The 23,423-nt window shown below is 42.4% G+C and overlaps 1 protein-coding gene and 1 non-coding gene across 3 annotated transcripts in view; both read right to left on the bottom strand.

Moving 5' to 3' along the window:
* The window catches only part of Lrrc28 (leucine rich repeat containing 28), a 103,847-nt gene that overhangs the window by 36,077 nt on the left and 44,347 nt on the right, over positions 1-23,423 (bottom strand). The window contains exon 6 of one of the 2 annotated variants that reach the window (XM_005357774.3): positions 3,787-3,993. The exons of the other annotated variant lie outside the window; for it this stretch is intronic. Coding sequence (XP_005357831.1) covers positions 3,787-3,993 — 207 coding nt within the window. The remainder of the gene's footprint in view (positions 1-3,786; positions 3,994-23,423) is intronic. 2 annotated transcript variants of the gene reach the window in all.
* LOC113457354 lies at positions 11,475-11,609 on the bottom strand. The gene has a single exon (XR_003377946.1). It is a non-coding gene; the product is annotated as a small nucleolar RNA SNORA70 (small nucleolar RNA).

Raw genomic sequence — 23,423 nt, 5'->3', positions numbered from 1 at the left:
CTAAAGGGCCAAGCAGTGTTTAAATGAATACAATTTGTGTGTTGTTATTTCGGGGCATAAGCTAGCAGGTGGCCGGGGTGCTGGGGACGCAGCCCCGCCGCTCCTATTACTACAAAACTCAGGGATTCAGGCTGGATGCAAGCACTTTTACTACCTGGGCCTTCTGGTTGACCCTAACTTACTGTTTTCTATAGAAACATTTAATAAAAAGTTAGCCTGCTACAGTAGTTCACCTTTGTTTCCTTCTCCAGCACTTTCAGAGAGCTAAGACACGCTTTCCAACAGCCAGTCTGTGCCTAGCAACCGGCCCCTTGCATCTATTATTCAACAGGGAACAAGCAGTAGACATTCCCAAATAATTAGGCTGACTAATTATGCAAAGCAGGCCAGGAAGGAGCACCCGGGAGAAAGCTTTTTTTCTCGTCCCCTGAACTCTCAGAAGCTGAGAGGTGAAATCACAATCCTGTGACTTAGTCTGTCAACCTCACTGTATCAAGTCAACAGCAAAAATGCAAGTTTTGAGACCGCTGCTAACTTTCCCAGCACGAGGCTCCTGTGCTGACAGTCACAACTGTGCAGAGTCTGTCTGTAGGCTCACCTGCCATTCAGCTGTCAGTGTACAGTAATAATAGAGCATCCTTCCTTCTGACGCATCTTTTCATCTCAGGAGAACACAGTCAGCGAGCCCCAGTGGTTTTGACAGGATCACAGGTGACTAAAGACAGCTAATGGGGCCACAGTGCTGCAACAATCCATGTCATCCGTACAGCCAGCTGCTGGAGCTGCGCATGACAGCTGCGTAAGAAACCCTCCAGCTGGACTTCAGTACGAGAGTAAATTCAGTAAGTGGCTCCCTATCTCTCTCACAGAGACATCTCAGTACACATCTCTCAAGACCTATGCTTCTAGGACAAGCTCTAAGCAGCATGATGAAACACACCACTTTTTATTGCCTGGAAACTCTGTGTGTGTGTGTCTGTCTGTCTGTCTGAATGACCATAAAGAAGCATTCACATCTGCTAAATTTCTAAAAGGGAACACTAACAGCTGCATGTTCTCAGATCATTCTTAGAATTGGATGGCTATAGTTTATCATAAGAGTCAAAGAAGGGGGCTGGAGAAATGGCTCAGTGGTTAAGAGCACTGACTGCTCTTCCAGAGGACCCGGGTTCAATTCCTAGCACCCACATGGCAGCTCACAACTGTCTGACAATCCAGTTCCAAGGGATCTGACACCTTCACACCAATGCACATAAAATAAAGATAAATAAATCATAAAAAATTTTAAAAAAAGAGTCAAAGAAGATTCCAAATGTATACACTTAAAAAGATCATCATCGATACTGACATCATCGTCGTCATCATGGACACAAAATCTTATGCAGTGGTCTAAATTGGCCTCAAACTCACAGAAATCCTACTGCCTCACCCTCTGAGTAAGGCCAGCATTAGGCACAGTAAGATGCCACAGCAGATGACCGAAAGCTGCCACTACTGAAACACAGACAGGAATGGGCAGCAAATGACCGAGGGCGTGAGGACCCAGGACTGAGGAGCTGCTCAGAGCGGGAGCAACCTGCAGGCAAGTGCGGCTGTGTGAAAAGGGGAGCGCTGAGACAGAGAGGAAGGGCAGCACCACAAACAAGACAGGACGTAGCCTGTAGCAGCAGATGCTGCCAAGAACTGGAGCCACAGCCCAGATGAGGCTGAAATGGCAGAGTGAAACCTGGTCATGGAGACGGCCACCTTCAGTATGGTGCCCTCTCACACAGACCAGTTCTGGAACACGGAGAGCGTGTGTCAAGACGGGAGGACCATCTCGGCGATGCAGCTCTGTGACTAGCGCAATTCTAGGCAGGTTCCGTGCCTACTCTTACGTCTGTGACATTAGTTTCTCGATGGGTTTGCAGTAAGTTTCATGACAATTAGAGAGGACATGTTCAGCTATGAAACAGAACGCTCGGCTCAGGAGACAGAGCACAGTAACTGACACTTTCTATTGATGCACAGTTACATTAGTGCAGACAACAGCGCTCGCACATGCAGCTTCTAATGGGACCACGCCTTACACGGACAGTGTTGATGGCGATGATGATGATAAGAGGGACTTGTAGAGGTGACACCAGACTGAACAAGCTCATCTGTTTCTGGTAACATCTGACAGTCAAATCAAGAAAAGTTCAAGGTTGCTTACAGGAGAATTTGCAGTTTTACCCTCAACTCTGGCATTACATTCACAAGCTGAGTTTTATGCCGCAGAGATGAAATGATTTACTCTTGTCCCCCCTCCCTCTCATCCCTGCCTTCCCTCCTCTATCACCGGCACTGACCACACCATCCTGCTAGTCACGTGACTGAGAGCCATTAGGAACTGGTCCAAAGGTTCTGGTGGCTACTGCGGGGTAGGAAGGGTCTTGAGCACGAGACATGTTCAAGAGCGTGAACATAACGTGTCTCCTCACTTTTCAGTCACCTACACCTGCACACGTCTTTAGGATTCTCACCCATGAACTGTGCGGGACGGAGACTGTCATCTGTGGCCTGCAGACATGATGGTGAACCTCGGCAATTTCTACAGGGCACACGCTGTGAAGTGGTGCAGCCACCTCTCTACTGTGTGAGGTACCTGGCCCTGTAACTGTTCTGCGTTCTCTTTAGTCCAGCAGGTATGTTTACTCTTTAAATATTTATATCTTCACTCAAAAAGCTCTAATTTCTTAGGATATAGGTTGTTTTGAAATGGCTTTATGTTAATTTGTTAATTTTATAATTGTGGAATATATGTGTGGGAAATTGATCTCCTTAAATTTAGCAGTTTTTATTATGTGAATTGATTTTAGTGTTTTTAATATTTTAAAGAGTTCATGAAGAGACTTGGAATTGAAAACTGAAGAAATGAATTACATTGGCCAACATTTCCTTTCAGAAGCTGGTGAACTATTTACTTCATTGTCCTCAGAGATAAATCATGACTATAAGATGTTTCTATGAGTGAAATTGCAACAGTTTGGGGTCCTACATGGCTTCATTTTTTTTGACTTTTGTTTCTTAGAAGTTGAAAAACTAGTTTACCTCTATGTGAAATAAATGTACCATATTATTAAAGACCTATAGCATCTGACATGTAACAGGTCAAAAAGGGCCGACTACAGAAACCGACAGAGGACAGGCTTTTATTAGCCGTGGTGGCATTTCTAGCACAGTAGGCAATTTAATCAGCTTTAAAGTCTTCAAAGTTTTGAAGTCAGATTTTTCTGGCTTTAGTACTTACAATACTCAAAAGTAGTTTTCCAAGGTAGGAGCTAATATCTAAACAGGCAGATTTGGGATTTGGGTTACATGGTGAGGACAGAGGGCTTGCCTAACAGGCGCAGCCGAGGAGAAGGGGAAACAGGAAGCAGCAGGTGTACTGTTCTAGCTGTCAGCTGCTCACAGTGCTCAAGGCTGTCAGACTGACAGTCACGTACACACTAGTTCCCTGTGCACGATAACCTCATAGCAGGCGTATTCTGGACAGCACTGTCTTTGGAAGTGTGGGATTCCTGAGCTAGGCATGGTGGCACATGCCTGCAGCCCCAGCACTTGGGAGGCTGAGGACGGAGGGTGAAGGTTCACGAACAGCAACATCTCTGACTAAAATAACTTCACCTGGTAATAATCATGTCAGAAACGGATTTCTAGAGGACTCATCAGGAGACACAGGAAGAAACCAACCCATCCTAGTTAAAGAAGCATGTTGTGTTTTACGTATTGAAGTCGATTCTGTCATATGACCGCAACACTTACCAAGTGGCAAAAATGCAAGACGGTTTCCAGCCATGGAGAGCTCGTTGAGGCTGGGCAGCTGGCAGAGATGGCGCGGCACACACCACAGGCGGTTGCGGTCCACAGTGAGGTACTGCAGAGAAAGGCACAGGTGAAGCCTCTCGGGCAAAGCTAGCAAACGATTGGTAGAAATGTCTAGTGTCTGCAGCTCCTTCAAATCGCCAACCTCTACAACCAAAACCAAAATTAAGATAAATCGCATTCGGATGAACTGAAAAGATAACATAAAAAAATAGTCAATCCTGCTACAGTTCAAGTAAGTAAAATCAGTTCGCAGGGCTGTTTCCACGGACGCGACGCAGAAGTACAGGAGCCAGAGCTGGGCTGCAAGCCAGCCGGCCTAAACAACCCTTCTCTCATGTGTGTGCAGAGATGTGCTTGCTCAGTGTGCATGTGTGGAGAAGTCCACACCAGCCATCTTCTTCCGCTGGTCTCCATCAGTAACCCGGTGCTTTCCCCAGGTTCCTCCCTTCTGCACCTGCTTTCATCGGCTGCGGCTATGGATGCGCACCACGGTATCTGGGTCTTTATAGGGATCTGAATTCAGGTCCTTATGCTTTAATAGCAAGCACGTAGGGAGCCGTCTGCCCAGCTCCTGCCAATACTGAAAAGTGCTGAATGGAGAAAAAGTGGGAGGCAGAGAGTGATGAACCTGAGCCAGAAGTCTCAGGCAGACGAATGCAAGATTTTGATCAGGTAAAAAGGAATGATTACTCCAAGGTGGCTGCTTCTGATAGCTAGATAGCTGACCTTCTACAGATAATAGGGGATTTATAAGAGAATGCACCCCGAAGAACAGAACAGAACTAAATGGAAGATACCCTGCACTAAGAAACAGGGAATCTTTGAAGATTTACTTAATCTACCTCCTGTTTACTCCATCAGTCCCTCCTAACAAGCAACTACAGTTTTAATCTGCTCCAAAGTCAGTACAACCATGTTCTTGTCATATGCCAGGTAATTGCGTGCTGCTGGGTGAATACTGATAGATTCTTTACAAGAAGCTAAGTTGTTCTCAGGAAGCGATCACCACTTCAGGGGACAGACATTCACTCTGTCTCTAGATGCCATCCTCCACCCCATGGCTCCCCTAAGCACTGAGCCGAACTGTTCTACTTTTTCCACTCCACAGATGCGTGGTGAGGAGTTACAGCACCATCCTGGGCACACAGCAACACCACTTCTGTCAGGCAATAGTCTTATACCTTCACATGTGCTCTTCTTACTGCTGCTGACCAGGACTTAGCCACACGACAACTCTCACACTTAAGACACACCTGCTGCTAAGTTATAGTTTACAGAGTAAACCACAACATCCAAATGAAGATCAGATGGTAGAGACCATATGTGACCTACAAAGCTTAAGTATATTTATTATCTACATATTTACAGAAAAAGCTTTCTGTCTTTGCTATAAAATTACCACTAGGAACATTTAAAAATGTTTTATTATACTTATTATCATCATCATCATTTTTAGAGTATGTATACATACTTGTGCTCAGAAGTCAGAGGGCAACTTCTGAGAGTTGATTCTCTCTGCCACCACGTAGGTTCCGGGCATCCAGCTCCAGTCATTAGGCCTGACTACAAGAGCATTTGCCTTCTGAGCCATGTCTCTGGCCCTTGAAATATCCCTAGAAACAGCTAAGTCTTTTTATATGAAAGTAAGGTAGGGTGAAAATAGGTTAACTTCAAGCCACTTTCCTAATGCTGGCAAACTTATCCTAGGATGTTCATGATTTACTGTTCAATTTCTGCAAAACTGAGTAAAACACTCATCTGAAGACAGGCAGGCATGATTCTGTGCCAATGGGAGTTTTGTTCCGTCTGAATTTAATGGATACACATGGAGCTCCAACTCTTTGTTCACCTCTTAGTTGTGATATAGCTGATAAAGTCCACCTTCATCTCTGTTTCACAAACAAAATTACTACTTATGTGGGGTGTGCTGATGAGGGAGTTGGGGAACTCATTCTAAAAGTGAATAAAAACAAAGAAAAATAGAAACAACAGGAACAAAACGTTTTTGACCTACTCAACACAGAGACTATAGGAGCGCCTGGACCCCTGCGTGGGCCAGGTGACCAGAGGATGGCACAGCAGGTAGTGCCCTAGGAGCCCTGGTACATACAGGAAGCCAGGTGTGACAGAGCTCAGAGGAGGGGGAGTCACACGAAGAGCCCAGGCTTCTGGAAAAGTTCCTGGGGAAGGAGCCTGGAAAGGCCAAGAAGAGGATATTGCAATCCCAGCAGGGTGTGGGGTGTGGTAGGAAGCATGAGGAGGGGCACAGAAGAGAAAAAAACTAAAGAGTATGCCCATGCCCAGCATAAACAAATGGCAGAACAGAAAAGAATGCCAAGGCCAAGCGCCTGCTGCAGGCAGGGACGTCAGGTGGAGACGATAAACTGTTTAGAGCACGAAGTCCTCTTTGGGAGTGCCAAGGATGTGCACGGAAAGCAGCAGGTAGAGGAGCCTGGGCTGAGAGGATGAGGGTGTGTGTCACTGTAAAAGATAAACTATCAAGGAATTTCAAGAAAAATGCAGAGCCATTTTAAGAAAAGCAGACAAACTTGACTGGGTCTGGAAACAACAGTTATCAACCCCAGTTATCAACCTTCCTAACACTGTGATCCTTAATACATACGGTTCCTCCTGTGCTAACCCCAACCATGAAACTATTTCATTGCTACTTCTTTAACTGTGATCTTCTACTGTTATGAATCATAATGTAAATACGTGATAAGCAGGATATCTAATATTCAGCCCCCAAAGGCATCAAAAACTGCTGCTCTAGATCATTGGTTAAGATATATTAATGCAAATCCAAAAATTTGATTTCCTAGGAAAGAACATATTAATAGGACTTATTAAAAACGAATCAAGCTGACTTCATTTGACACCCTGGAAACTAAAGCAGAAGGCACATTGTTTTTAACGCCAGGGTGCATCATCCAGGTTTGAGCATAGGCTCCATCACTGCGCGGGTCTCACATTCCAGAGGGCTGGAACTCTACAGAGTAGGTGCCCTGACTAACGAGGTTAACGGCACAAGAGAAAAGCTCCATGGTAGATCTGAAAAGGCAGATGAAAGAACCAGTGACAGACAGATAATGGGAATTAAATGATCAGAAAGACAGAAATGAACAGAACTTCAGATACCTGCAGGACAGAAAGAAATTACAAAAAAACACTTGATACCCCAATAAGAAGAGAATCAGGAAAAGGGGATAGAAAAGTTTCAAAATAATGGTTAAATTTTAATCTAAAGATCCAAGCAGCTCAATAAAGACCAGAAATACAAAGAGATCTACACCTACACTCATACATCATAAAAGGCAGCTGTTGGAAACAATGACTTATGTGCATGATATCAAGACAGCTAAAACCATAAACTTAAAAGCCAACAAAGCAACTGAAACTGCACATTTAAAAAAAAAATCAAAGTGAGGGTTGGAGAGATGGCTCAGAAGGTAACAGCACTCGCTGAGCAAACCTGACAGGCTGAATCCAGTCTCAGCACTCTCTTGCCCCAGCCCTCAAATAAAATTAAACTTAAAGAAACAAAAATATTTGAATTGTATAAACCATAAATGGCAAAATGATGGATGGGAATACAATCATATAAATAAGTATATTAAATGTAAACTGGGCTAGGTGTGGTGGCGCACACCTTTAATCCCAGCACTTGGGAGGCAGAGGCAGGTAGATCTCTGAGTTTGAGGCTAGCCTTGTCTAAAAAGAAAATTCTAGGATAGCCAGGGCTACGCAGAGAAATCCTCTTTAGAAAAAATAAAAACAAAAAAGGAAATTGACTAAATAACCCAATCAAATGCAAAGGATGTTAGACTACCTTTAAAAATGTTATGATATCTGTAAGAAACACAAGTTGGAGGCAAAGGCACAACTAGGTTTGAAGTTCAAGGCAGAAAGAGCACAGCAGGCAAACAAGAACTACACGAAACAAGGTTATTTTCCATCACAGAAACAGACAGGACGATGTGTGCTACCATAAGAGACAGTGAATCAGTTCATAATGGTAAAATAGTCAGTAATTCAGGACAATAATCACAGGTATATACATAACTAATAAAAGCTCCAGATGAAGGGATGAAGTAGCATGTCAACACACCACTGTCACCAACTGATGGAGCAACAGCGTAAGTATGGCAGGATCACGCATGACCAACTCTTCTGGCACCTTAGAAACTGCACCAGAAAACACTGTTTTGGAGCACACGATGCATTACCCAGGGTTAACTGTATGCTACCCCATTAAATATTGAAACCACACAAAGGATGCACTCTGACAAAATGAGATTGAAGTGGAAATACACAGAAGAAAGAGATCTCGGAAATCCCCAAATACTTGAAAATAAAGCAGTATATTTCTAGATAACCAAGTAAAAGAAATTGAAAAGAAAATCAGAAAATGTTTTTGATCAAATAAAAACAAGAGCAAATGCCCAAGCTGATGGGACACAGGCAGGGAGGTGGTGGGTGGCAACTGGAGCTTGGCAGCTCTCGGGAAGCTCCAGACATGCTTCTGAAGCCTCAACCGTGACAAAGGAGAAAAGAGAGAGCACTAAGCTCAGTGAGCGAAGAGAACAATCGAAGCTATGATAATGAAGAAGTCTGCAAAACAGACACTCAGTAGAAACAAAGTCCGTTCTTACATAAAGCTGAGTGGCAAAGCTTAGGCCAGGCAGCAGGCAGGAGGGAAGGGGAAGGAGGCAGACATGGACTGCTAAAACGGACCAAAGATGGAATACCAGCTTTACAGAAATGAAGCATTTACTCCAGTAGGAGAACAGATGAACTCTGGTATACACACAATCCACTATACTCAGAGACAAAGGAAACAGTGCCACAGGGCACCAAGGAATCTCACGGTCCCCGATTCAAAGGGCACACACCGCACGGTAGCATTACGCATTCCTCTGGGAAAGGCTACACTCCCGAGCTGGACAGCACAGCAGTGACTGGCTGGCAGGCCCGGGGACAAAAGCTGGCTGGTAGACAGGATTTTAAAGACGTCCTGGGAAGGAGAGGGACTCAAACTCCTACACACATGCTGGATCCTAGGAGACTGAGTTGCTGTATTTTTTTTTTAAAGTAACTCATGATTATCTTAAATCTTCCTGAAAGCTATACAAATAATATACATGACTTATTAAAACAAAACTTTAAAAAATCCATATGTTGACTTTGTGAACACTGTAAATAAGTACAATAGTTACTCTGAGTATAAATTCACACAATAAGTTTCTTAACTGTTTTTAGTTCTAATAAAAACGACAGGCTGGCCAGTGGTCCCCACGGAGAGGGGCTCCTGTCTCCAGTGGCCCAGCACTGTGGCTACAGGTGGATGCTGCCACCCTGGCTTTTTCATGAGAGTGCTGGGGACCTGATGGGCCCGTGCTTATGCAGTAAGTCCTCTACCAGGTGGGCCATCTCTCCAGCTACAGTTTTATCATTCTTGATATTGAACGTGTTTATACTGAAAGCGATTTATACTGACAAATTTAATATTTTGACAACTTTGAAGTTATTTATTGCTATGTCACCTTGAGATCAGCACAGTACAGACAGACTTACGTGCCACGCCCCTCTGTGATGCTGACAGCCTTCTTCCCATTCCAGCTGGGTCTCCTGACCACACCTCTTTGACCCTGCTTCACTTCTTCCCCAAACATAACCATCACCCTCCAAGTCTCATTTCCTTAATGTCCCCTGAACAGTCCTAACTTCACAACTGTTGGTCACTGTTTACTTTTATGCTAAATATACAAAAGCCTTAAAACCTTTCAGCCTCTTGTATCTTGAAGACGTCTTTGTTGCCGCCACACAGTCATTACTGAGTCCAAGCATAAAAACAACATCCGGGTACTAATTTCAAAGAAAAGCAGTAAAGTCCCCTTTAAGTCATCACTCCATGGGTGCACACTGACCTAACCTAGAATTTAAATGGGATGGGAAGGAAGCCACCCACTCGAGGCCAACCCAGTGGCCGGCCGCACAGAGTCAATAACAAGGCTTGCTATTTCCACGTCTGGCTTTCTTTTTCCGGAGCCACTAAAAACAGCTCCAACTTCAGCCCCACTGCTCTCTGGGCTGAGGAGGACATGAGAAGAAATGGAAGCCTCTTCTACGCTAGGTTCCTTCCGACACAGCGCCCCCTCCCCCTCACTCATGCACATCTTCTGATGCACGTTTAAAAGGTTTTCCCCTTAGCTATTTAGATAAAAACAGGTCAAATCTGTTAACTGTTGGGTATTATCAGCCATAAACCTTTGGGTTATTTATTCATTATTTCCACCATTAGTTTGCTGTAAACAAACCAATATCTGTTTACTTCAAGAGGTCACTATGTGATTACATGAAATGGACCATATAGTTAAAGTCAATGACACACGGCAGAAAAAAGGAGCATTTCAAATTTCTGTTCATCATACTATAAAGTGTTCTCAATGGACACTTGGATATAAACAGTTTCGTGATTTTATGGCTGACGTCTTATTACAGAGACAACTACAAACACATTATATGTTTTGTGTCTAACAGAGAAGGGGCTCTGAAGAACCAGAAACTAAGAAGGAGAAACTTTCTTGGGAAAAAAAAATTGAAACACATAACACACACACACACACACACACACACACACACACACACACACACTCCAACAACTACTACTATGCAGGTATAACATAACTTGAATATTAGTGTACCTTAATGCAAGTTTCAAGTAAGGGTGTACACTACCACAGATGGTAAAACACTGAGATCATTCACACAGAAACCGAAAAAGAAGAAAGTGATGCTGTTGTCCCAATAACTGCTCGCCACTGTCTGAGAGACTCTGAAGTGACGCAAGAGTGAAATGCAATGAAATGAACATGGATGCTTGATCAGACCGTACCCTCTCTACATGACAGCAATGTAACTTAGATCTAGCAGAAGCCAGAAGAAGAGAGTAAAGTCATCTGTAACATAGACATAAGAAATACATGGGAGTGTTTATCTCAGTACCACAGTGACATGTTGGAACAATTCACATTATCAATCAAAAAACAAAATGCCAAACCAAAAAAAAAATCAAAAAAATACATAGGAAAAACTCAAGATTCATACTGACAAATTCATAAAATCATATTAAAAAATTTAAACAAGATCTCAAAAATAGCATTTTTGGACAGCAAAATTCAAATTCACAGAAAGAACACTCTACTAAAATTAATATAGACATGTAATTTCATTTTTTGTACTGGAAGTGAGATTATTAAACATGATCTGGTAGGATACACTGTGGAAGCCCTCAGGAACACAGGGCCTGCCACTTGTCCAGGGGACCATGACTAGGGTATATTTGATCTCGTAGTCTCAAGAAAGAGCTATTTCTCAGTGCTTCAAACTCCTCTACACTAACCTTGGTGAAGCCCACTTCTCTGAGATGTGGGTCTTCTGGTGGCCAGGGAACCTGAACCTGGCTTTATGCAGAGCCTCAATCACGTGTCCTTATCCTGCAGCTTGGGGTGAACGGATATGAACCCCAGTCACTGTGCTGGGGCTTCCCAAAGGCGCCACATACACCTGCCTGGAGCCTGGACTGGGGACCGCACTGAGATCAGGGACTTGGATAACTGCCAGAAAGTTATTGTCAAGGTCCCTTCGGACAACCCAAGTAGGCAAGAGGCTGCACATACTACCAAGAAGCCTGCAATTTGCAATCCCTGCACATCAGGCCCTCATGGGGAAAGTGACTTGGTCAGCTTAATTGGCTGCAAAGTGATTCCAATTATTTTTAAATGGATGAAAGACTTAAGAGGTAAGTATCCTCTAAGGGAAAAAAAAAACCCTAAAAATATTAAAAAGAAAAGCACTGAGGAGTTTTGCAAAATGTTACAGAACTGGAATAATAAAAGACGAAGACATCCAAGTTCAGCAGTCCTGACACGTGCAGGCTGCACCAGTGCCCACAGCTGGAACCCGAGGAGAAAAGCACACGAGAAAGGAGTGATGGGGAAAGTGAAGAGCCACAAGTCTATCTTCAGGACTCTAGAAAATTCTACACTTGGGGCCAGGTGAGAACATGAAGGTGCCACCAGCAAGCACTGCTTCAGAGCTGACAGGAGGACACAGATGTCCAAGTTTAAGCAGTGTGGGAGACACTGGGGTTCTGCTTCAGACAGAGCAAAGACTTTGGTAACCCTGATACCAAATCTGAAGGCCAGAAGAGGCCTCACCGTGAGAACCACATCCCAGAGGTCTCACCCACCCTAACAAAGCCAGAAGGCCGCTCTCTCAGGAGGGAAGGTACCAGGGGTACTGGTGAAGTCCTGCTCTGACTTAAAGTTGGAAAATACCCAGCATTTTCACAAGTAGCTGTGTAGCTATCTCACTGACATTATGGACCAGAAGTGTAAGGTACTCAGAAATGCACCAATTAAGAGAAGCTCAAGACTCCAAAATGATCAAGATACTGAAAGATTTAAATAAGACTTTAAAACATATGTAAAAACAGCAGTGCTAAATAACAAGACTCAATTTCATAAAGTGACTACCTTTTTTTTCTGGTTTTTGGAGACAGGGTTTCTCTGTAGCTTTGGAGTCTGTCCTGGAACTAGCTCTAGTAGACCAGACTGGCCTCAAACTCACACAGATCCGCCTGCCTCTGCTCCTCTGTCTCCCAAGTGCTGGGATTAAAGGCGTGCACTACTACTGCCCAGCTGTAGCCACCTTTATAAAAAATGTTATTGTAACCACAAGAACACTCACCCGATGCAACGTCTATCCTTACCAGGCATAACTGAGTGGCAGAGAACCAATGCCAATGTGCTGTGGAGTCCCAAAACATACCAGCCAGAGTGCTGACTAAAAAAAAAACAACCCTTAGCGCCAAAGCACACCAAAATAGCCAGAAAGAGCAAACACCCCTAAACAAACAAAAACTAGACACACATTAAAAAACAAAACAAAATAAAAAACAAACAAACAAACAAAGAGGACAATAAGCCCACAGTCAGAGACTGTAAAGGATAGTCAATAGACCCTGACGTAGAAACAGACGAGGCATAATGAACACTTTTAATATTCCTAGTCACGCAAACGTCAGGCCTGCCAGGATAGAACACATAATCACAATCTTGTATGTTCACATATACATAATCTTGTATGTTCACAGCTTTAATATTCAGGAGGTTGTCATCACTGAGAATTAATATCAGAAAGCACAATGAAAAAAACAATCATTTAGTTATGTTACAAATACACCGATACATAACCCTTTAAAGTAAAAAATCAAATTAGTGGGGGTGGCGAGATGGCTTTGTAGTTAAGAGCACTGGTTGCTCTTGATCTAGGTTCAGTTACCAACACTCACATGGAAGCTCACAACTGTCAGTAACTCCACTTCCAGGGGACCCAATACCTTTCCTTAAAAATGTATGTATATGCCTGCACACATGCAATACGCAAACATACATACATGCACTCACAAACATTAAAAAGAATAAACTTAGCAATTATGAAGACCCATTAACAGAGTGTCATTTATGAAATGTAATTATTTACAGGAGACTTTTAAAATCAAATACACCTGCATGTATGACAGCTGAGAAGCATAAGAAACCATTTGCCTCAATTATGTCTAAGTATCAAGCTCGTCAATAAATCCCCAGAAGAAAATTCTTAGCTTAAAAGATAGCACTTCAATTAAGAAAAGTCACCTGTTTTGACATTTTCCTGGTGCCTTGTACTTTATTAAATTACTCACTAGAACCCCACTCAAGATTCTTAAAAATAAGTTACTTCTCAGATGTTTACTGTGTATCTAACCAAATAATCTGGCACCTGAAGTCCCTGCCAAAATGCCACCGAGAATGCTGCAGGAAAAAGCAAACCAAACAAGAAAGTGCCCTTTGCGGCACCTCTAACTAACTGCAACAGAGATGGCTCAGCTCTCTTCCTCAGATATATTCTCTTTGAATTTTAAAAGCATTTATTCTAAAACTTAGCATCTTTATTATTGCTTTGTATCGATGCATGGATGTCTCCTCGGAAAAGCTCTTTATCTCCTCCGTTCTTCAAGACTCACGGAGACCACATTCACAGGTTCTCATCTGTGCTTTATTTTAGTGCTTGTCTATTGCAGATTTCTTCTAGGTCTGACTTCTTCCTCTGTACTGAGATATCACAAAGGAATTTCCCGGCTTTGACTTGCAGGAAACACTAGGTGTCCATTGTTGGCATAAAGCCATTATAATCAGTCTCAAGACAGTATAGTATCACAGACAAGAATATCTCTTTATTTCACCATTTTACAGACAAGAACTAAAAGCAACCCATATTCTGTCCTCTGAAAAGAATATTACAATGTTGCTACTTTCATCTCACTTTCTAAGCTTAAATCAGGGAGATGTTTTAAGGAGAAAGTATTTAGCTAGCGCATATACAATATTACAAAATGGTTCATTTAGTTTACTTCTTTGAAGTTCCCATAAGAAAAGTTACTACCTTAAAAAAGAGAGGGATTGATCATCACTGACTGAATACTTGGTTTAAAAACTCTCCAGGGGCTACGGAGATGACTCTGTGGGTCAGAGTGTTTGCTGTTCAAGCATGGTGTCCTGAGTCAAATCCCCAGCACATGTAAAAGTTGGGTGTGGCTGAGTATGTGCCCCCTGTAGCCGCAGTGCTATGCAGGGCAGAGACAGGAGGATCACTGTAGCTTGCTGGCTGCCTGCCCCATTCCAAGCCAAATAACATCCTGACTCAAGGAAGCCAAGTGGAGACTGGTACATCAGAATGTCCCATGTCTTCCTCTGACTGCCACACATGTGGCCTTCCACTTATACCTGCACATGCGTGTAAATGTATTACACACACATATACAAATATTTTCCAATATATTAAAGAATCTCACTAAAGCCACAAATAATTATGACTTCTAAATGCAAACCCCTTATGAAAAATCAATAGGAAACTCATGTTAGCAGTATTTGCATAAAACACTAAGAGACCTCTGGGTTCACAAACTCGGATTATGGGTCTTAATTCAAAAGTTGTCACTTTATGACAATTTCATATGGAGAGATGTAAAAATTTAAACTTTTCTATGCTGCCTCCATTTTTACTCCTAAGATCATGTGAACATGGATAATACAAATTAATTGTTATTATGATAATACTGCATCACACATTTTGGGATCCCAAGAAAAGCAAAAATTTCTAAACACCTGTTACACCATTTTTAAAAAACAGCTTCATTTATAAGAATGATCACACAGAAGTTTCTTAAAATTCTAAGAACTGGAGTAGGCCACCCTTTTTGTCAAGATGGCACCGAAAGCAAAGAAGGAAGCTCCCGCCCCCCCAAAGCCGAAGCTAAAGCGAGGGCCTTGAAAGCCAAGAAGGCAGTGCTGAAAGGCGCCCACAGCCACAAAAAGAAGAAGATCCGCACATCGCCCACCTTTCCACGGCCTAAGACCCTGCGGCTACCCCCAGAAGAGTGCGCCCAGGAGGAACAAGCTTGACCACTATGCCATCATCAAATTCCCCCTGACCACCGAGTCAGCCATGAAGAAGATAAAGACAACAACACACTTGTGTTCATTGCGGACGTCAAGGCCAACAAGCACCAGATCAAACAGGCTGTGAAGAAACTCTATGACATCGATGTGGCCAAAGTCAACACCCTCATAAGGCCCGATGGAAAGAAGAAGGCATATGTTCGGTTGGCTCCTGATTATGATGCTCTGGATGTTGCCAACAAGATTGGAATCATCTAAACTGAGCCCAGCCGGTTAATTCTAATTATACACTTTTTCACCATAAAAAAAAATTCTAAGAACTGAACTTTTTAAAGAGTTGACTGAAATTCAACGTAACAAAGATTAAACAATTCAATAAATGTGTACATTTATAAGTTCATGCAAATCCATACTTCTGAGGATCTCACACATTCTGTCATTATAAAGTAGAAAAATTCTAAGTTTTATAGTTTCTATTAAAAGTATCACAGAAATTTGTATTGTGCTTCCAATGAGAACTCATAAAAAGTATTTCTTTAGATTTCTATCTATTTTCTAGCCTTTTTAAAAAAATCCTTCATGGGATTGCATTTGGCTAAAAAAACTAGCTGCTATATACCAGAGTTCACAGTCTTTATTGTGCTCTACAAATCTTTTGTCTGCGCTGTATAACAAAGCTTTCAGAAGCGAGATAACAGGAGGTAAGGACAGTGGAAGAAAGGCCCAGAAGAGCTACGTGTACAGAAGCAATCGCAGAGAACCCCACACAGGCCCTCGTTTTCCACAGAAATGTTTTATATACAGAGAAAACGCTAAAGAACATGACATTTCCCGTTAGCTTTGTGCTTGACTCATCCTGGCTCGCAAACCAACAGTCCAGTGAGACGGTGCTCAAAGAGCACCTGGGAAAGAACTCAAACATGCTCACCCAGAATTGCCGCAGCACTTTTACCACGCGTTGGTGAGGGCAGGCACCACAAGTCACGGAGCTGCATGTCAGGCGTGATTCACTGAGGTCAGCCGCATCAACACCAGCTGGACCAGAGCTCTCAGGGTCTGAAGGGTTTTTGGAAAATACCAATGCTACACGTCTACCTAGCACCCCAAATGCTACACGTCTAGCTAGCACCCCAAGTCAGGATGCCCAGCAGGTTCCCAGTGGGAACCCAGAAGGTTCTGGAAAACTCTGACCATCAATATTTTTTGTTTGTTTGGTTTGGTTTGGTTTTTGAGACAGGTTTTCCCTGGCTGTCCTGGAACTCACTTTGTAGACCAGGCTCGTCTCTCCCTCACAGAGATCCACCTGCCTCTGTCTCCTGAGTGCTGGAATTAAAGGCATGCACCACCACCGTCTGGCGACCATCAACATTTTAAGAGATGCTTTCCCCATCCATCACATAAGTATTTAATACTCTAAATAGTAGTTCCATATCCATCTATTGATTTTTAGAAACAAAAATCAAAAACTTATTAATTTTATGTGTTTTACCTGCATGTATGTATGTATATCATGTGCGTGCTTGGTGGCCTCAGGGATCAAAAGAGGGCATTGGATCCCCTGGAAGTGAACTTATAGATGGTTGTGAACCACCATGTGGGGCTGGGACTTGAACCTGGGACTCTGCAAGACTAAAACGTGCTCTTAACAACTGAACTTTCTCTCTAGGCCCTATCATCTTTTTTTCCATATAAGAAAAACAACGAGTTTGGCCTCTGCTCAAAGAAAATGACAAGGGAAAACTAACCCTGAATTCATGTCTGTTGTCGCTGCCACTGGGATGCTTGTGTGCATGCAGTCTCTGAGAGTGGTAGCTCAAAAAAAATGAAAATTGGTGGTGGTGGTATTTTTAAATGGTATGATTGGTTTAAAAAGGCCCATGGAATGCCAATGGCAGTACAGGCATACGTCCCTGGCCTTTAATCCTAGCACTCAGGAGGCAGAGGCACCTGTGATCTCTGTGAATTCAAGGTCAACCAGGTCTACAAGAGCTAGTTCCAGGACAGGCTCCAAAGCTACAGAGAAACCCTGTCTCCAAAACCAACCAACCAAACAAACAAACAAACAAGCAAGAAAAGAAAAGAAGAAGAAGAAGAAAACCTTTCTTGGTAGCCATGTTTGCATCCATCCACCCAGAGTCCTTCCACTAACATTTTGCAGATATTTTTTATTTTGTTCTTTCAAACAACGTAATTATATCTTCATTTCAAATCTGTATTTATAGTCTTTGCTCCTATCACACATTAACGTTCTTCCGCTGGGCAAGTATCATTCAGTCTCCTCTGGCCCATATTTCCAATGCAGTAGTAAAGTTTCCTCTAACATACAAAATAAGTCATGCTCATAACCAACCACCCTTAAATGCTTCCAAAAATATGATTTTCATTATTTCCAGACAAGGGTTTCCACCACAGAAACCCTTCATAATGCAAGCCATAGTCAGAGAGAGTCAACAAGACTATAAAGGAAGAAAAATGCACTCTGGTTTGAAAAAACTTAACAAAAATATGTACAACCATTGTTCAAACAATTTTAATGTTTCCTCTGTATCCACATTTTAAATAGGGAAAGCAATATACATGATATATGTACCACTGAGTGACTGAAGTATGACGGAAATTATTTTAGGGGTTTGCTTTGAGACCTGTATGTAGCCCAGGCTGGCCTTCTCAGGCTTCAGTCTACTAAAGTGCTGGAATTCTAGGTGTGCGCAATCACACCACACATGAGATTATTCTTATATACCCCTAAGTTTAGAAATATATCAACACAGCCACAGCACAAAAGGCTTACTGGATGCTCTCATCCAGAATTAGAATTCAAATGTTTTACAGTTTATGAAAAACATGCACTCATTCTAACAGCAATTCTGTACAGAAGTTGACACTTGTTTATCCAGGTTTTTACTTGTGATACTTTTTGTTACAAATTAACATTTTAACAAAATCTCACCAGTGGAAAACAGATTGGCAGACAATGAAGAAGGTGTTGGTGTTCCTGGCATCCTTTCTGCCGGGCCAGGGCTAGGGCTGAACAGAGCATGAGGTACTTCTGCTTATTCATTAGAATGGTCATAGTTAGTACTTAACAACATATTTTACATGGGGCTTTAGATGAGAGTAAACTTCTCTACATGGTCTCTCATTAAACATCAAGTAGCAACAGCTAATCTGTGTTCATCGTTGGGGAAAATTTTTAAATGGTATGATTGGTTTAAAAAGGCCCATGGAATGCCAATGGCAGTGTAGGCATATGTCCCTGGAATCTGTTCCCATCATGAAAATTTTAGGAGACTAGTTTGGAAGACCGGATATTGATCCTAAGCCCAGAGTTCAAGCCCGAGAAGACCCCATAGACCTAGTGATTCACAGCTTCAGACAGGCAGCATCAGAGACCCACTGGGCGGGAGTAGCAGCTCCCAATAAAAGAAAACTAACTACAAACATAGATTTGTGTCAAAGCGTTTTGCCTGATACACTGTGGTCCTCTCAGTTATAATGCAAATGAATAATCAATATTGAAACTACAATATGCTCTCCTAGCAACTGTTACAGTAATTGCATGCTCACTATTTGCATCGACGTCCTATTGTAAAATCTTTCATTTTCTAAAGTTGAAAACCTATATAAACAAACTTATTTTAGCTCTTATTATTTTATTCCTTTGCATTAAAGAAAATTAAAGCTGATGTTAAGGTCCTCAGTAAAGAAAACTCAAAATGTGAAGCTGTACATACATCTTATTGTTTTCTAGGAAAATTTTTAATTAAAGGTTTACATTTTACTTTGATTATATGTTTAGAAATGAATCTACAAGAATGGAAAATTCAACTGTCCTGAAGGAGCCACATGTGGAAAATACCAGACATTAAAAAAAAAGATTACTAAAGCCATGTTTTCACTGAGAATAATTGGTTAATGAATGGCATACAGCATGCTTGCCCCTGCTTCTCCTCAAGAGGATCAGACACTACAAACCCCAGAGAAAGCCCAAGGGCCAAGGGGAGAAGCTGCTTCCATTACTGACAGAACACAAAACACTCTCAAGTTTCTGTCAGTTCCTGTGAATACAGGAACCTGTCCAGTGACACAGCAGAACCAAGCATGGGAAGAAATGCCACAAAATTCAAGACAGAGTAGTTTGTTCAGCTCCACAAACTCCTTAGATGTTTTAAATAACTACTTAAACAACAGCTTGGGGATATTTTAGAAGACTAGCAGCTTAGTACATTGGGGAACTCGATGTGCTTTCTCCCCCAACAGCAAGCACAAAACGCTGGACAATTATTAAAAACAACACAAACAACCTCCCCACCAAGCCCCTGGAAAGCAATCCAAGGCAGACACCAGTTTAGAAATGTTTTGTTGGAACACAAGGGCACCTGGGTTCATAAAAGAAACAATACCAACAGCAGCTTAAATCACACATCGACCCTCACACAGCGATAACGGGAACTTCATGCCCTGCTCTCATCAACAGACTCCACTGAAGGAAGCAGATCTTCCTTCCTGCTCACAGCCAAGTCTTTCCCTTTTCCTTCTCCCTCTCCAAGAGGCAGCTTCAGTCTCTCCCTTTTCCCTACTTCTCCCCTTCCCCCATCTCTCTCTGTCTGTCTCTCTGTCTCTGTCTCTCTCTCTCTCTCTCTCTCTCTGCTCTTCTCCTCTTCTCCCCTTCCCTTCCATAACCCACTAAATAAATATCCAACCTCACTCTGCATGGCATGCCTATCCATGTCTATGTCTTTGTCTCTCTCCTGATGCGTGGCTCACTGCCTGGGACCAGCCTCCTTTGGAGACCTGTGGCGTGGTCTTGTGGTGTGCCCATCTGTCTGTCTCTCCTCGTCGAACTGGCTGCCCCGTCGAGGTCTCTCACCCACCACGTGGCTCCCTGCCTGGGACTCATGACCTGCTGCAGCCATAGGGGGACTTCACTATCACTGCCTGTGACTGGTTACCCTCGGACCTGCTGCCCGCTGCCCACTCGGGAATCCACAGCATTTTTACTTAATCCATTACAAGTTAACTATGAAAATCAATGGAAATTTCTCAGAAAAACTAAAAAGAGTGCTATCACAGGAGATTCAGAAAGCTAGCTCAGTGGACGGAGGTGCTTGCTGCCAAGGCCAGTGGCCTGAATTCAATCCTCAAGACCTACATGATGGAAGAGAACAGACTCCACACACTGTCCTCTGATTCTGCATATGTACACACACACACACACACACACACACACACTGAAAAGTATAATTTCTTTAAAGGGACTATCATATGACCCAGTTAAGGGTCACAGTCAGGACCCCACAAGAGACACCTGCACACCCATACTCACTACTACACTATTCACAACAGCCGGGGGATGGGATCAGCCCAGATGTCTATCAACAGCTGAGCAGATGCAGAGAATGTGGTATATATACACACAATAGAACCTTGTTCATCCCAGAAGTCACATCAGGAAAAAGAAGGGACCAGAAAAGGCTCCACTTCCTTTTCTGCTGCAGCTGTTTCTATCAAAGCTTCCACTGCACCTGAAATACTAGAAGTTTAGGTCCATAACAGACAAATAACTCTCATTTCTACGTGAAAATCAATATGCACACAAGATTGCTAAGTCCTTATTTGTAGGGATGAGGGTCTCAATTTGCTATATACCTTTTTCAAAGATTTTATTATTTATTATGTATACACACCCCAGAAGAGAAGACCAGATCTCATTACAGATGGTTGTGAACCACCATGTGGGTGCTGGGAATTGAACTTGGGACCTCGGAAAGAGCAGCCAGTGCTCTTAACCTCTGAGCCATCTCTCTAGCCCCTCGCTATATACCTTTAAAGGCTTTAAGTAAAATATAGCAAGAAATACACAACAAAATTTAACTGGAAATCAACAATAAGTTGAAAAAAGAGATTCCAAACACTTGAAAACTGAACAACTGACTTTGAAACAATTCATAGGTCAGGAAACTGTGCAAAATCAAGAAACGGTTTAAGATAAACCAAACACATGACATCAAAATGCATGAGAGGCAATTGAAGCTTAGAGAAGTTTTTATCTTGAAATGCTTGTACTATCAAGAGTGAACTAAAAATAATATAAGCTTTTATCTCAAGAGACTACAGTAAAGAAAGGTAAACCAAACAAAACACAAAGAGCAAGAAGGAAGTAACAGATTAGATGGTGGCAAAGTCAACAAAATGTATCAAACAAAAACCACAGGCAATGCCAACAAGAACAAAAGTGGACTCTTGAGAGGACAGGCTGAGCAACAACTGCTGGGTTAGCGTGGGCAAAGGCACTGAGGACAAACGTGAGAGAAAACATACAAGACCACAGGGCAAACATGAGCATAATCAAGATGAACTCTCCAGAATCACAGAACCACTAAAGGATACTGAACTTTATATCCCAATTTATATCAGACAGTACAAATGAAATGTTAAATCTCTGATATATCACCAAGATACAGGAACTCTCAGAACCTGAAGAGGGTGAATGAATAATTAATAGGTTTTCTGCCATCCAGACAATAGGTTTCTCTGCCAAAGCAATAAACCAGATTAAGTTGAATTTAAAAAGTGTAACAGGTTTATTTAAGCAAAGCAACTCCTGGGTGAGTTCTCCAGTTCCAGAGATTGAGGCTGGAGAATCCACACACTCGAACTAAAGCAGGGTGATTACATAGGTTGTAGGAAAAGGGTCATGTGTCTGCCACAAGCTGGGTTTGTGCCCAAGTATGGTCAAAAAGCTGATTTGGGCAATTGGCAACTTCAAGGAAGGAAGTCCCGTAGCTGCCAAGAATGCAGAACTGGGTTTTTTGATGCCTTCCCTTCATTCGGAGATTCTTTGAGTGGGCAGGGTTTGGAGAGACAGGAATGGGGCTTCTCAATAATAGAAAATATTTACAGATATTTAATAGATGAATTTTAGAATTCTCTTTCTGTATGTATCTCTCGGTCTGTCTCTCTCACATACACGCCCTCTTTGTCATGCTTTTATAAAGACTGCCTGATCTTGCTTGGCTTGGAATTTTCACACTCACAGTCACACACTCTGTACCAACTGTGATTGGTTTCTTTTGTTCCAAATGAACTGGCAACCAAACTCAGTTTTTTGTAAGATCACTTCCTCACTCCTTCACAGTGGAGCCATCTCCAGTCTCAATAGGAAGTTCTCAAGTAAGAGAAAGAATAAGGATACAGACCGAGGAAACAAACTGTGGAAAGAAGAACCCAAAGGTTTTTCAAAGACACCTTCCCTCAGTTGTTGCATCACAAAAAGGAAGGTTATTTCCGCGTAAGAAAGCAAGCGGGAGCACCATCTAGAAAAGCTGCTGAGTTCAGATCCAGAGCACCGTTGCTACAGTGAATTCTTATAGTCCAGGAAGCATGGACCTGCAACAGACAGCATGGCGCTACACAGAGACAAGCGAGTGGACTGGAACGTGGTACTGTAAAGCTCACTTAGGACACTGATCAGTGGCAGCCTTTACTACAACTGCCCGGGTCCCAGACTGGCATCGAATGGGAGGAACTAGGTCTACACTCTAAAGCAGAGGTGAGATTTAGAATGACATGCCCAAACCTCAAGAAAAAAAGGCATGAGCTTTATTTTTAACAAAACTGTTTGTTAACTGGCAAAAATGGTGAAGAACTCCTTTATTCCATGGTTAACATACCAAAACATATCTCCCTATATAAATTCAACTACCATTGTTCCAATCTCAAGTACAAAACATGTATTAAAGAATCTGCAATAAAATCTGGTTCCTCCTGCAGCTGAGCCTCAGTGGGGTCCATAGCCCTGGCCATTCAGCTGCAGCTTTGTGAGACTTCTAAGAAGATCCTAAGGAAGATGTCCTTAGGACCGAAGATAGTAAACTGTGTTGTTGTCTTTAACCACTAATAGATAATAACTAAGGGAATAATAGAAACTGGTGCATCATTTTCATTATTTTGATACCATAAAATACGGGTATCAAACAGTTTTCAAAGACTACATGTTTCTGCTAAGGGTCTGGAAAAGGCCTTGGCCTGAGAACTGGAAGAGCTTGTTCTTGATTCTATCTAAGTCAC

Source organism: Microtus ochrogaster, chromosome 22 (assembly GCF_000317375.1).
Source record: "Microtus ochrogaster isolate Prairie Vole_2 chromosome 22, MicOch1.0, whole genome shotgun sequence".
Taxonomy (NCBI): domain Eukaryota; kingdom Metazoa; phylum Chordata; class Mammalia; order Rodentia; family Cricetidae; genus Microtus; species Microtus ochrogaster.
Note: the sequence above shows the minus strand (reverse complement) of the source record. Positions and strands in the feature narration are given on the sequence as shown.